This window comes from Alligator mississippiensis, chromosome 9 (genome assembly GCF_030867095.1).
Source record: "Alligator mississippiensis isolate rAllMis1 chromosome 9, rAllMis1, whole genome shotgun sequence".
NCBI classification, from domain to species: domain Eukaryota; kingdom Metazoa; phylum Chordata; order Crocodylia; family Alligatoridae; genus Alligator; species Alligator mississippiensis.
The window spans coordinates 38,337,032-38,351,531 of NC_081832.1; the positions used below are offsets into that span (position 1 = coordinate 38,337,032).

The 14,500-nt window shown below is 43.3% G+C and overlaps 1 protein-coding gene across 6 annotated transcripts in view; it reads right to left on the bottom strand.

The window, feature by feature from the left end:
• The window catches only part of MMP24 (matrix metallopeptidase 24), a 256,364-nt gene that overhangs the window by 48,336 nt on the left and 193,528 nt on the right, over positions 1-14,500 (bottom strand). For 5 of the 6 annotated variants that reach the window (XM_059733328.1, XM_059733327.1, XM_014598384.3 and 2 more), the window contains one exon: positions 11,254-11,415. The exons of the other annotated variant lie outside the window; for it this stretch is intronic. In XM_059733328.1, the coding sequence (XP_059589311.1) occupies positions 11,254-11,415 (162 nt within the window). The remainder of the gene's footprint in view (positions 1-11,253; positions 11,416-14,500) is intronic. 6 annotated transcript variants of the gene reach the window in all.

Sequence of the window (14,500 nt, forward strand, 5' to 3'; positions counted from 1 at the left end):
CCTGCCAAACAAGATGCAGGATTGCCAGGGTATGGGCGAACACACACCCATAATTGGCGAAGATCTTGTGAGGGAACATCCTGAAAGGCTGGACATCCACAAATCAGCTGGCCTGGATGGAATGCACCCAGGAGTGCTCAAGAAACTGGCTGACATCATAGTGCAGCCAATGGCGAGGATATTTGAGAACTTGTGGTGCCTTTGGACAGGTTCCTGAAGATTGGAAAAGGGCCAATGTGGAGTCTATCTTCAAGAAAGGGAGGAAGGACGATCCAGGGAACTACAGGCCAATCAGTTTGACCTCAATCCCTGGTATGATATTGGAAAAAATCATCAAAGAAATCATTAACAACAGGCTAATCGAATGCAACAATGGCGTCATTGCAGGTAGGTCTTGCCTGATGAACAACCTCATTTCTTTCCATGGCCAGGTGACGCATCACCTGGACAAAGGAGAAAAGGTTGATCTAATTCATTTGGACTTAAAAAAAGCCTTTGACTTTGTCTCCCATGAAGTCCTTATGGTTAAACTGGGGAACTGTGGCGTCAACAACCTCACGGTCTGATGGCTTGGGATCTGGCTCCATGGTTGGACCCAGAGAGTGATAGTTGATGGAATGTGTCAACATGGTGCATGGTGACCAGAGGCATCCCCCAGGGTTCTGTACTTGGACCAGTACTCTTTAATATATTTATAAATGATCTGGATATCAGAAGCGGACTGACTAAGTTCACTGATGACACCAAATAATGGGGAAGTATGGTCACACTAGATGATAGGCTTGAAATTCAGGCTGACCTCGACAGGCTCGCAAGGTGGGTGGATCAAAACCTGATGGCATCAACATGGAGAAATGCAAGGTGTTCCACTTCAGGGGAAAAAAAGTTCACATCATACTTAGAGGCTCGGCAGAGCTACACACACTAGCACCGTGACCAAAAGAGATTTGGGGGTCATGATTGACCACAAGAGGAATATGAGCCACCAATGTGATGCCACAGCCAGCAAAGCAAACAAAACCCTGGCTTGCATCTACCAATGCATCTCAAGCAAGACCCAGGAAGTCATTCTCCTGATTTACTCGGCCTTGGTGAGGCTGCAGCTGGAGTACTGCATCCAGTTCTGAGCTCCACACTTTGGAAAGGATTGAGAGAGTCCAGAGGAGAGCCACATGCATGATTAGAGGACAAGAGAACAGGCCTTACAAGGAGAAGCATGGGCATGGCATGGGACTCTTCAGCTTGGAGATGCAAAGGCTCAGGGGGGACTTAGTGGCAGCCTATAAGTATGTAAGGGGTATGCATCAGGAACTGGGAGAATGTCTGTTCACCAGGGCACCTCAAGGGAAGACAAGGTCTAATGGTCACAAACTGCTGAAAGACCGTTTTAGGCTGGACATAAGAAAATCTTCTTTTACTGTCGGAGTCCCCAGAGTCTGGAATAAACTCTCCCCCAGAAGTGGTGCAAGCACCTACTCTGGACACTTAAGAAACACTTGGATGCCTATCTTGCTGGAATCATTTAACTTCAGATGACTTCCTGGCCCTTGGGTAGGGGCTGGACCCAATGATCTTGTTATGTCCCTTCTAGCTCTAATGTCTATGAAATCTATGAAATTCATTGATTATCATCTTTGAGAACTTGTGGAGGCCAGGTGAGGTCTCAGTTGACTAGAAAAGGGCAAATGTAGTGGCCATCTTTAAGAAAGGGAAGGAGGATCCAGGGAATTACAGGTTAGTCAGCGTGACCTCAATACTTGGAGAGATCATGGAGCAGGTGAAACACCTAAAGGAGAACAAGATGACCAGGAATAGCCACATGGATTTAGTAAGAGCAAGTCATGACTGATCAACTTGATTTCCTTCTGCTTTAAGATAACAGGCTCTGTGAATAAGGGAAGACCAGTGGATGTGATCTACCTTGACTTTAGCAAGGTTTTGACCCTGTCTCTAATGACATTCTCATTAAAAATAAGCTAGGCAGAAGGCAGGGCAGGATGGCACTTGGTATATTTCAGTGAGTGTGGTGCCATCCTGCCCTCACCTTGGGTACCGTGTCCAGTTTTGGACCCCACACTCTAAGAAAGATGAGGATGGAATAGGAAGAATCCAGCACTGACAAAAATTATTAGGAACCATGACTTGTGGGGAAAGGCTGAAAGGACTAGGGTTATTTAGTCTGAAGAAGAGAAGATTGACGGGGGGATTTGATAACAGTTTTCAAATATTTAAAGAGCAATTATAAAGAGGATAGGAATAAACTATTCACTGTGGCTGTAGGGGCAGAACTAGGAGCAATGGCCTCAAACTACAGCAGAGAAAATTTAGGTTGGAGATTAGGAAGAACTTTCTCACTATACTAATCAATTGCCCATCAAGAATGATAGGGTGAGGGGGGGAGAGCGGGGATGAAGCGCTGCTACCCACCACCCCACGCCATTGTGGCCCCCCAGGAGCAGGGGGGCCGGCCCCATGCCGTCCACTTCCCCTACCCCCCGCTCCATGTCTGCCTGGCCTGCTCCTCTGGAGCCACACTCCACCAGAAGCCACACCCCCAAGAGCATTACAGACAGACACACAGACAGATGGACTAAGCCCTTTATATATATAGAATGGGGGTTTAAGTATTGGGTCATGAAATCTTTATCCTTGGAAATTTTCAAGAGCAGGTTAGACTGACAACTGACTGGATCGATTTAGTCAGGGATGATCCTGCCTTGAGCAGGGAGCTGGACTAGATGATCTCCATGAGGTCCCTTTCAGCCCTACTTAACTATGATCAAGGCAGTAACATATTCCAGCCAGATAGAGACAGAACACAGATCTCCTCCTGCCCATCCACAAACATGCTCCATACATGGAAATTTGCTGGTGAGGCTGTTTTGAGACCATCTCTCTGAGACTACTCTCCAGACTTGTGTCTCTGTCATGCTGTCAAGAAGCTGCTGGGAATGAGCCCAGAGTGGCCTCATTCACATACTCCTGGGTTTGGAGCATATTTGGCAGGGCATACGGGAGGGTTTTAAACAGAGTATGCTTTGGCCTAGAGGGGTTGGGGCACAGAACCAAAATGTTGTAGACAAACCCCAAGAGACTGAGGAGCAGCAGTAGCACAGCCCCTTCCCCTCCCCTCCCCAATATTTGTCTCATGATCTGATAGAGAATATTCTCAAGAAAACTCAGTATTTTATATCCTTTTATCATGCCTTCCATTTATACATCTCCTCTCGAAAATAAACAAGCTAAATGTTTTCAGTTTCTTTTTATGAGATGCACTTCCCTGGTGTTTTTTACTTTTACAGGTTTTATAAGACAACTTAGAAATCAAAGTAAACCTTTATTCAAGCAAAGACCAAAACTAGAAGATTTCAGTATACAAGGTAAGAGGTTCCTTCCAGCCCTATGTTGTTATAAGTATTGCTTTTTTTAAAAAGTGCCTTGTATAAGAATGACTTGGGAAACCTTAGGCTTCCTATAAATGTGCAGGGCAGGCATTTCCAGAGGTACTGTAACTTTTGCGCTTTACTTAAATTACTTTAGGTACAGTACTTTAAAACTTAATAGACATTCCATGGCTTGGTGCAATTTTTGCACTTTGCTGTAGTTCTGTAGAGTAGGAAGCAGCTAATTCCCACTTTGAAAAGTGCCAGTTAATACACATGCAATAAAAGCAAACTAGGTAGGCTGTGATGCACTACCACAGTTTGCTTTACATTTAAAATACATACAATGAGGTTTAATAAAGGCAACTTCCACCATTTAAAAAATGTTCTAAAGTTGCCCACGTGTATTAAGTGATAGCTTTAGAATGCTTTACATGGCAAAAATAGTCATGTATTACAGCTGTGGCAAGGGCTTAGTTATAAAAGTGTTGTTTTCTTTTCAGAACCCTCTAGAGTCAGATCAGCCATCCAAATCTTGGGAATATCAATTTGAATACCCCAGCTAATCTCAATTATTACAATAGTACAAGGGGTGAGAGGTGGCTTCAGATATTCACAATGAAACTCTCTCTCTTTTTAACATCAAAGTTAACATTTTGACTGGCACCCAGAAGGAATTGGGAAGAACTGGTGTAATACATCTCTTGAAGCTAACACCAATAAGCAGATAGGCAGCTGTGTTCTTCACTCCATATATCTTCATTTGCAAAGGTAGCTCAACTGCAGTAACATGACAATGCACAATGTCATGGTGTTGTTGTCTCAAATTGAAGATGTGAAATAAATAATATCAATTACTCTTGAGCTGCAGATTTAGAACAGCACTTTCAATCACCTCTGATTCCAGAAGCAGTAGAGTGACATGACACCCCCAAGTGCAAACTCTCTAAATCTCAGTTGTAGGCGACCCTTCAGTTTCCTATCATGTCACTTCCTTCTAACACCTCTATTGGCATATTTTTCTTGATCAAATGAAGTGGCAGTTAACTGCTTCTCTGCTAGACTGGCTACCCAACAAGAAAGGAAACACAATACCAGCTATGACTGTTGAAAATTTAGAAGTAGTATTTCTTCTAATTAATGTGCTGAGGGCACATTACCCCACAAAACATCGCAGTTCCTGTCTCAGAGACTTCATGTATTGGTTGAAGAGGAATTAAAAAAATGGAACTAAGAATAAACCTGTATGAGAAATTCACAGAAATTCACATAGAATAGGCATTGTTTTGTCTCTGAGATAAAAACATAGCGATCATAAAGTTGGCTGGTCTGGAATTAATCTTCATAGTCAAAGCCAGAAGAGAATATTAGATCATGCACTCTGGCCTTGACTATATCACAGACAGTTTAATTTTATCCATTTGTGCCTACATAGCCAAATAACTTGACTAAATCATAGCTTCCTGAAATGGTACCAGTGTTCACTTGAAGACAGTCTATCATTTCCTTGAGAGTTTATCTATTCATCCTTGCTGTTAAAATATTTTCACCTTATTTTAAATCCTAATTTGTTTAACTTCAGTTTTCAGCCATTGGTTTTTGTTCAAACTCTTTTTTTTACCACTAAATGAAAATGCCCTTAATGTTTGGTGTTTTCTTCCTGTGAAGGCATTTACACATTGTAATCAAGGGTATACACAGACATCGCCAAATGAAGTGGATCAGCTGTGATGGGATGCATCTGGCCACAACTCATTTGCTTCATTGGGCAAAACACATCAGAGGCCTGATCCTCCAGGACAATAGGCAACCTGTTCCCTGCTACAGAGGTGTACCTTGGAGATTGCCCAAGGCACATCTCTGTAGGAGGGGAAAGCCAGGCAGGTGCTCCCATGGCTTAAGGGGCCCAATCCTTCATTAGAATTCCCAGGGCATGCAGGATCAGGCCTCTCAAGCCCTCGGATTACCTGTCCAGGGAAGCAGGAGGGCATGGGCACTTCTGAGTCTTCTATGCTCTCCTGCTGTAAATCAAACAGATGTCTGCTGCAATAAAGTGGCATAAATTGATACCACCTATGATATGGCTATAAGGTTTGGGCCATTTGTGTGCAACAAGGGGAATGGACATCTGCTTGATTGGCCTTTGTACCACCAGTGCATTTGGTAGATATGTTACCAGTAGGTCAAAGAAAGTGATTGTTCCCCTCTATTCAGCACTGGTGAGGCCATATCTGTAGTACTGTGTTCAGTTTTGGGCACCCCACTACAGAAAGGATGTGGACAAATTGGAAAGAATCCAGTGGAGGGCAATGCAAATGTTTTTGGGGGACAATGACTTATGAGGACAGGTTGAGAGTGTTAGGGTGACAGTATTTGGATCTCGGAGAGCATTGGATTTGCAGCTGAATAAAGGCATGACCTGTGACTTAGCATGCTGCTGACCACAAGGCAGAATAATATATTAAAAATAATATTGCAAGATGCTTAGGCAAGCAGATTTTGCTTATGAATGCTTATGCTAAGCCAGCCATTTGCTTATGCTAAGTAACTGTCTTAACTGTTTCAACCATTTTCAAGTGACTCTGTGAAAGTCTGTGTGTTGTAAATGAGGTGAAGTCTTAGGAATGTGGAGGATGGTACAACATGGGAAAGAAAAACAGACTGTGGAAGACAACAAGTAATTGGTAACAGAATCCAAGATGAACATATGCAAACAGGTAAATGGCGATTGGTGAAGAAGTTTCCAGGTTTTAGTCAAAGTCCACCCATTGGCCAAAGAAGTAAGTTCATGGCCTTGGACATGCGCTTATAGTAAAGGGTACGTAAATGAGTAAAATGCACAGGCAATTCCATGCTAATGAAGTAAACAGTAAACAGAGGCAGAGCTTGAGATGTGAGGAGAAATGGGTGGAACAGAAGGAGGGACAGAGGTGGAACAAACGTTAATGAGCATCAACCAAAGTGTATAAATGTGGAAAGAACTATTGTTCGTGGTGGCTCCCTGGTTTCACAGGCTGTGTGTCTGTGAGGGAGCTCGCCCAAAGCTGTTTCCATTCTGAATAAAGCTGTTGCGATCAATGTGTGCTGGTGTTTGCTCCCTGCGTGCTCTGGTTAATGAGTAACAGGATCCATGAGCAATTGGATTGTCATCTCCCTAGTCGTTGGGTGCCGCATGGAGTCGGGGGTCTAACAGAGGGAACTAGGATTATGTGTTCTAGAGAAGAGAAGACTGAAAGGGGATTTAATAGCAGCCTTCAGCTACCTGAATGGAGGTTTGAAAGAGGGTGGAGCTAGGCTGTTCTTAGTGGTGGCAGATGACAGAACAAGGAGCAACGGTTTCAAGTTTTAGCAAGGGAAGTTTAGATTAGATATTAGGATGAATTTTCTCACTAGGAGGGCAGTAGAACACAGGAACAGGTTACCCAGAGAGATGGTGGAAGCTCCATCCTTGGAGGTTTTTAAGACTGGATAGACAAAGCTTTGGCTGGGATGATCTAGTGGGGGATGGTCCTGCTTTCAGCATGGGGTTGGATTAAATGACCTCCTGAGGTCCCTTCCAACCCTAATTTCTTATGATTCTATAATTTTTTTTATGGCAGCACAAAGGTAACATCTGTTTTCACCCCAAGTCACTGGTCAGTCTGCCTTAGGAGGGTGAAGTGACACATTACACTTAGACCAGATGAAATCTGTGGAATGTTAAGCACTATTAAAGTTAGAATGTGATGTGAATAGTTGCACATTAAGGGTTAATACTTTTTCTTACCCACACAGTTTTGACTTACCACTAGATGGCTGGTGAGGATAGGGGAATGGCTAGGAGCCCCTAGCCTCACAATGCCCCTACGCCTCACCAACTAGGGGCTGTATTCTACCCTTGCTCTGGGTGAGGGAGTTAGTGGGAGAGAGCGGGGTTGCAGCAGAGAGGGTGCAGACAGTACAGCTCCCTGGTGTAACTGAGAACACTTTGCAGGAAGCCTTTTGAGTTACAAAGATCTCCTGGAACAAAGAGCCTGCAGCTGGTTTCCCTTAGCAACAGTCCCTCCTCTCTCCCAGCCTGCCCCTGTTTCTGAATGGGAGGGGGAAGGGATGAGAGGGAGCTCATTCTAAGGGTTCCCAGCCAGCTCTGGAGGGCAGGGTGTGTGTATTGGAACCCCCCACCCTCCAGCACCAAACCCCCAGACTGAACTCCCTCCGGTCCCTTTCCCCTGACCCGCACCCCCCTTCTGAAAACACTGACAGGTTGGGGGGCAGCACAGGCAAAAGTTACAGAAGATGCTGTTTTGAAACATCTTCACCTGACCACTCACACAATAAGGGTTCAGATTTTCACCCAATAGGCCATCTTTAAAGCTGTCTGCAGCCATGCAGTTGTGTTTGGTTATGGCTGTAAACTGCTTTCTGTGGCCAGATTTGGTGAAAATTGTCACTTCTGTCTGCACCAGGAGTGGCATGCAGTGGAGAAGTATGGGGGTGTGAGGACTGTGGCTTCCCTCTACAGGCCTCTTTGGTCTCCTTAAAATCCTTTAAGGTTATGTAAAGTGTTTTTATATAAAGGTTATTTAAAGCATTTTTGTTTGAAGAGAAATTAAAGATATAAAAAAAATAAAGACTCTCTCGTGTACTAATGAATTGTGGGTGGGGGAGAGACTAGTCAAGCCCAGCTAGCTGGCCCTGCACCACCCTGCTGCAATGATCCCCCACTGGGGAATGTTCCTCTCCGGGAAATGTTCAGTGGGGTTGAGATTGGGATCAGGAGGAGGTTGCACGCTAGGAAGGGGGACTGAGATGCAAGGGGGCCATGCATTCCTGTCTTGGCTGGGGATGGAAGTGGAGAGAGCTGGCAAGTGTTGAGCCTTTGAGCCAAGCTGAGCTCCAACATTCCCACCCCAGGTGTTACGGTTCAGGGATGCCCTAGTTTTTCCCTCAAGCTTCCCATAATCCCTCCTGGCCCAGGGGGTGGAGGGGAGAGGAGGCTGTAGAATGCCAAGATGAGTTCAGATGGCTAGTTCTTTGCCAGCCACCTGCACCTAGCCCTGCTGACCCAGACCTCATCACACCCCATCCCAGCTCCCCCCAGCCTTGCTTAGAGCTGCCTGTGTGTTTCCTTTTAGGCCAGGCACAAGATGCAGAAAAATTCAATGAACTGCAATTTACAAGAAATTAACTGAAATTTTCCCACACTGCCAGGCCCCATTTCCCTGCTCTCTCTTAGGCAGGTTTGCGGAGGGCCCAGCTTTTCCCTGAGTCCCCCAAAGTCCTGTCCTGTAGTGGGGGTGGATGGGAGGGGACTGGGCTCCAGGGAAGCATGCTTCCACAGGCTCCAGCTAACAGCATGGAGCCACTGGTGTTAAATATGACACAGGAGCATGAAGCCTGCAGAAGTACGTTTCCCTTAGGCACAGCTCCCTTCTGTACACCCATAGGGTTTAGCAAAGTGGGAGCGTGGTGTCTGAGAAAACATGCTCCCCTGAGCTCTGTGATTCCACTGAACCTGGATGGCTCTGCTCTGGCTTCCCCCGCTTCACCAAGGTCCTGCATTATACAGCTGGCTCCAGGCTCTGTGCTGAGCAGCCCCTTTTCTCCTTCTCCCTTCCACCACCCCCAGACAGGAATGTAAGCTGTTGGTGGGACACAGGGCAAAAGGCTTAACTCTCTAAGCAGAGGTCTTCATGCTGAGGCCAGGATCAGGTCTTCTGGGGCCATTGGAATTGGCTGGCCAGCATGGTGCTATGTGGGGCAGGGTCACACCCACTGGGGGCAGGTGGGTGGGAGTATTGGCTTGGGGCCAGTACCACCCCGTGGGCAGTAGAGTTTGTCCACAGGGCAGTCTTTAAGAGACTGAGTTCTTTTAGGTGTTTTCTCCCACTCAATCACTTTTATGGCTCTCTTCTGCATCCTTTCCAATTTTCCCAAAACTTTTTACAGTGTGGCCACCAGAAATATAGAGTATCCCTGCTTATACAGTGAAGGATTGCTTTATATATTTTGGCCATAGCATCATGCTGGGAGTCCTTGTCCAGCTGTTTGGCTGGTATGACCCCCAAATGCCTTCCAGATTTTTTTTTTCCAAGATAAAGTCCCCCATTCTGCATGACTGGCCTGAATTCCTTGATCCTGGCTGTAGAATTCTGCATCTTTGGTTGTATTAACATACAATTTATTTTCATGGACCCTCTGTATGAAGCAATCAATATAAGTCTGTATGATTGTCTTGTTCTCCTCATAATTTATCACTCTACCATTCTTTGTATTACCCACAAATTTTACCAGTAACATTTTTATCTAAATCACCAATGAAAAAGTTGAATAGCATTAGGCCTAGTGCAGTCTCTGTGGAACCTTACTATAAACTATTCCAGTTCAAAATGATTCCCCACAGGTAGCTGCTTTCTCAGCTCTATGAATTGATCTGTTCTTAATCCATTTATTGTGTGCTTTATTGTTAACATATGCTAATGTTTCAATCTGAATGTCATGTGGTACTAAATCAAACACCTTAAAATGTCACATATTATTACCTTACCACTCCTCCTTTAATTCTTTATTTCATGAACCCGTATCAGTTTTTTCATTTTTGAATTTTCAGTTTTTGCCCTGAGATGTCAGGCTAACAGGCTTATAATTACCTAGGTCATCTTGATTGCCCTTTAAATTATTGTTTCACTTTTTTCAAAGAGTAAAGAGAAAATTCCTCTCAGAAAAGTAAGACAACTTCTGCTGGAAAGTGAGAGCAACCTAGGTTTAGTAGAGAATGAACTAGAGAGCATTTAACACTTTATGGGCTGTTTATTTGTGCTACACAAATGCCTAATATTTATGGATTTATGGATTGTTTTAACCAGTTGCATAGCAAAAGATTTACATTGTAATATATAAATAGAACACTGTAGTCAACTCCTTCTAGGACCCTCTTCCCCAGAAATACAGCTAAGGAAAAAACACTTTTGTCTGCTAGCAGTAGCTAAAGAATCCCAGTCTTTTACAAGCAAAAGCTGTAACAGTCTTCTGTAGGATTTAGTAACTTTATAACCTCATTTAACCTCTAGTTACGAGACCCTTTGTTCCTTAAAATACTGTCCTTCCCTATCACTCTCACCTGTCTGTCAAGCATTTATCTCTTCCTGTGCTATTTGAAGTCTCTGCCCTCAAACTACACTTTCATTCCTACACTTATCTTGGCTCCACACCATTTTTCCACATCAGTTTTCTTCAATACCTTCTCCTCCTCTCTAGATCCCTCCTTTATAGTGTAATTTCAGATGTGCATTGTAACTTTAATTACTAATTTTGAAAAAAATAAGCATTGAGAAGTAAACAAAGACACAACCTCTCCCCACAAGGAAAGCACCCACAGCCGAAACCCTCTGCCACTGAATGCTGCTGAAGCCCAGTGTCTGCAGGCTGGATCTAATGATTCCACGGACCATAGATTCCTGATCCCCGGTATTTATTTTCCTTAATGTACTACGTTCTCTGGCATATTCCTTTCTGTATGCACTGCCTTAGGAAATGATATAGAAGTGGAAACTGATTCCCAGGACTATGCCTTTGAGGGCATTCCCAACAGATAAAACAGCTCGTGTAGCCTTTTGGACAGGAAGGAGCAGTCATATCATGAATCTCTGGCTATTGACAACTGATGAACAGAGTTACCAACTGGGGAGTATTAAAACAGCCCAAGGCTGGATTCAAGTGGAAAATCAGGGAGTTTTAATTAGTGTCCGGAAGACCCCTCAACTACCTGCCTGCCATAAATAATCTGATCTGCAGACTGTAAGCATTTTGTGTGAAAATCTGTATCTTTACGTATCTAGAAAATACCCAATGTCAGCTAAGTATAAATAAATAAATTGCTAGTGTTGCTCACCATAGATTTTCTGAATTCCTTGAAGGTCATCCTGTGGGAGTTTAAAGTTTTGTGTTTCCATGTACTGGTAGAAAGGGGCCATGATAGCACTGGGGTCATTGGAGTGTTCAAGGCCTAGGGCATGACCCAGCTCATGGACAGCAACCAGAAAGAGATCATTTCCTACAGACAAAACATACATTCAGATTAGTTTCCTAGGTAATATGTTAATAACATTGCAATACAAAATACAAGACTCCATACATGCTTCATACTGCAATCTAGCTCTGTTTTTATATTGCACAGCCAGTAGCTGCATCAGCTCTAGGCACCTGAAAAGATTTTTTTATTGTTTTAAAGTAATATGACTATTACAATCAAAGCTCAGTTCAGTTATAGGAAATGCTGCAGCCATTTTGTGATGATTGTATTTAAAATATTGATTCTTGTAAAGCTGTTTTAATTTGTTCACCCCAAAATAAGCTGCAAGAGTGGTACAGGGTTCTGATTTTGCAGAACATTAGTTAGCCTAACATTTCAGGATATTTCACAATAAACATGCTAATTATAGGGCACAGGTGGCCATATACAAGTTGCAAAAACATTTTAATTTTCCTACTCCAGTTATTAAAATGTTTATGGCATAGGAATGGAAAAACAAATTAATACAGAAGGCACAGAATAAAAAGGAAATGAATGGAATCTACATATAAAATACAAGTTTAAATGCATAAATGTCTATAGATGGTATCCTGTAACCACACTGTTAATCCAAATAGTGATTCATTAGATACAGTCTCATTAGATATGTTCTTAAATCAAGAATGCCAGTGGTCTGAAATTTGAAATTCATGTAAATTATACAGCAATCTGGACTACATGTTGCTAGAAAATAAAGTGTGCACACAAATTAGCAGAATAAACTGTCCTATTTTTCATATAATGTTGTGATAAAGATCTCAGAATTGGTGACTCTTGATCAGTTATAAAAGCCCCCACTCAGGTTAAAATTTTCAAAGGCTTTTGAAAGTCATTAGGAAACATGTCTAGTTTTCAACATAGACTCAGCCCAAATTTCCTTGAAAAATAAAGAAGGACTTAGGCTCATAGAACTATGTATGCTCAGTGATAATACCTTGCCTAGCAAGTGGTACCCTCAAGCACTCTACAGTACTGAGTGGCTGCTATTAGTACAGAGACTGAGCAACAGGGCCAGTCAGCCTTCTCATAGGCTAATCAGTCTGCCAGAATCAACACGCAGAAGCAACTAAAATGTTTCTAGTTTAGGAGGCACCCTTTCCAAAGTGCAGCATTCTTACGGACCCCATTGCCAGTAATGCTAAGTTTGCAATGTAGATGTACCCAAAATCACAATGGCACTTTTGAAAATGTAATTCTTCCTATTATCCTGTGTCTTCACTGAAGTCAACCATAAATCTTGCACTGACTTTACAAAATTTGTGAGCTGGTCATGCATTCTGCCAACTGTTTTAGCATGTGCCACAGCCATAGCAAATAAACCAGTCCTTATTTGGAATTTTCCTTTACACTAAAAGGTCCCTCTGCCCACTACCTTCAGCAAAGGAAATTAAATAACAATAATATTGCCTCTTTCATTTCAGAACATAAACATACTACAGTCACACAACCCTTTGTAAATGCTCCTAGCTGGGCCTCCATCCAGGACTCCGATTCACTCTGCCTACACTTTATTGTCAAACATGCCTAGCTGCCCTTTCTGAATGCTTAAAGGGTCTCTGCATCCTGTCACAGAGTGGAGATGATTATAATTGCAGCAAAATGGCACCCAGACTGAATACTGAGATCTCACTTCAGAAGTCTTAATAGAATCCTCCTCCCTGCCAAAAAGTGTTAGGAGCTGCTAATCGCCATCATGTAGCAATAGTTCTATCCATAAAGTGTCAGTGGGGCAGAATTGATGATATTGCAGTGACTGCTTTAAGCCTTGTTTAGACTGGTCAACTTACATTATTATCATTTAAGAAATCTATAACAGACTAATAAAGGCATGCCTCTGTCTAAACCAGCAGTTCCCAAAACTGTGGGTCATGACCCCAAATAGGGTCACAACATCAACAATTGGGATTACAAGATTTCTGTGCCCACAGTGGGGCACAGGGCTGTAATGCACTGGTGCAGGGCCAGAGGGCTGTGGGTCGGGAGTGAGGGGCACCTGGGGGGTAGGGGGCTGTTGGTTGGGAGTGAGTCACCTTGCTGAGGAAATGAGGTCATAAATGGGGTCATGCTGAGGAATACTTTGGGACTCACTGGTCTAAACCAAAGATAAATGCCAAGCTGTTCAGGAATTTGAATGCTCTGACAGGAGAGGCTGGGGTCAAATATTGTTTGGGGAGGGGTAGATGTAAGACAGTAAAGGAGATGCTAAGCTCAGGGAAAGATGAAGAAGAAAGACTGACCCAGCACTGATATGCTGGTATGGGAGAAGTCTAGATAGTGGGCTTTGGGTCTAGGTGCTGACTGAAAAATATTTGAAGCTGTTACTTAGCAAACTGTCTATAGTTAATTAGTTTCTCCTATATTCAAAGCAGAACTTTATACATTCTTGAAACTGGACAGAATTGCATCAAAGCAACCTGAATCCCGCACTTGACTCCTAACTGGAATAGCTTATGAGACTCTGAATTCTGACAAACCACTTGGGTCAAAGGGGAAAACAGCATATAGATAAGTTTGCCTGAAGCGCCAAAGCCTCACTCTCAGTGACAATTCTGTCTGCAACACGATAAAAGAAATGGTATTGACTGTGGCAGATTTTATATAAAAGTGGAAGTACATATTCTTTTGGTCGGGAGATGCAAGCTATTCCCCTTGTTGCAACAATGGTATTATGGTCACCATAGTCACCAACTTGAACTTGAGCTTGCAAATTAATGAATTGAGCATCCATAAATTCATCAACCTCTCTTTGGAACAAGGGAGTAGACATTGTTAAGTGCCTTTTTTCCCAGATGTGGAGGCATTATTTTCTATTGCTCCCACAGCCAACAGGGCTTCAACTTCATGCTGGAGCAAACTTATGAAGGGATTCCTGAAAAGAGGTGGAGGAGGAGGTTTTAAGGGAGACAATGAGGTGAAGTGAATGGTGTAACCATTTGCTACTGTGTCCAGCACCCATGTTCAAGGTCCTTTGAGAGGGATTCCACTACCCAGAGAAACTGCAGCTTTTTCTTTGAAACATACCTGAAGAATTCTTGGATTGTAGGGTCACTCTGGAGCCTTTAAGGGC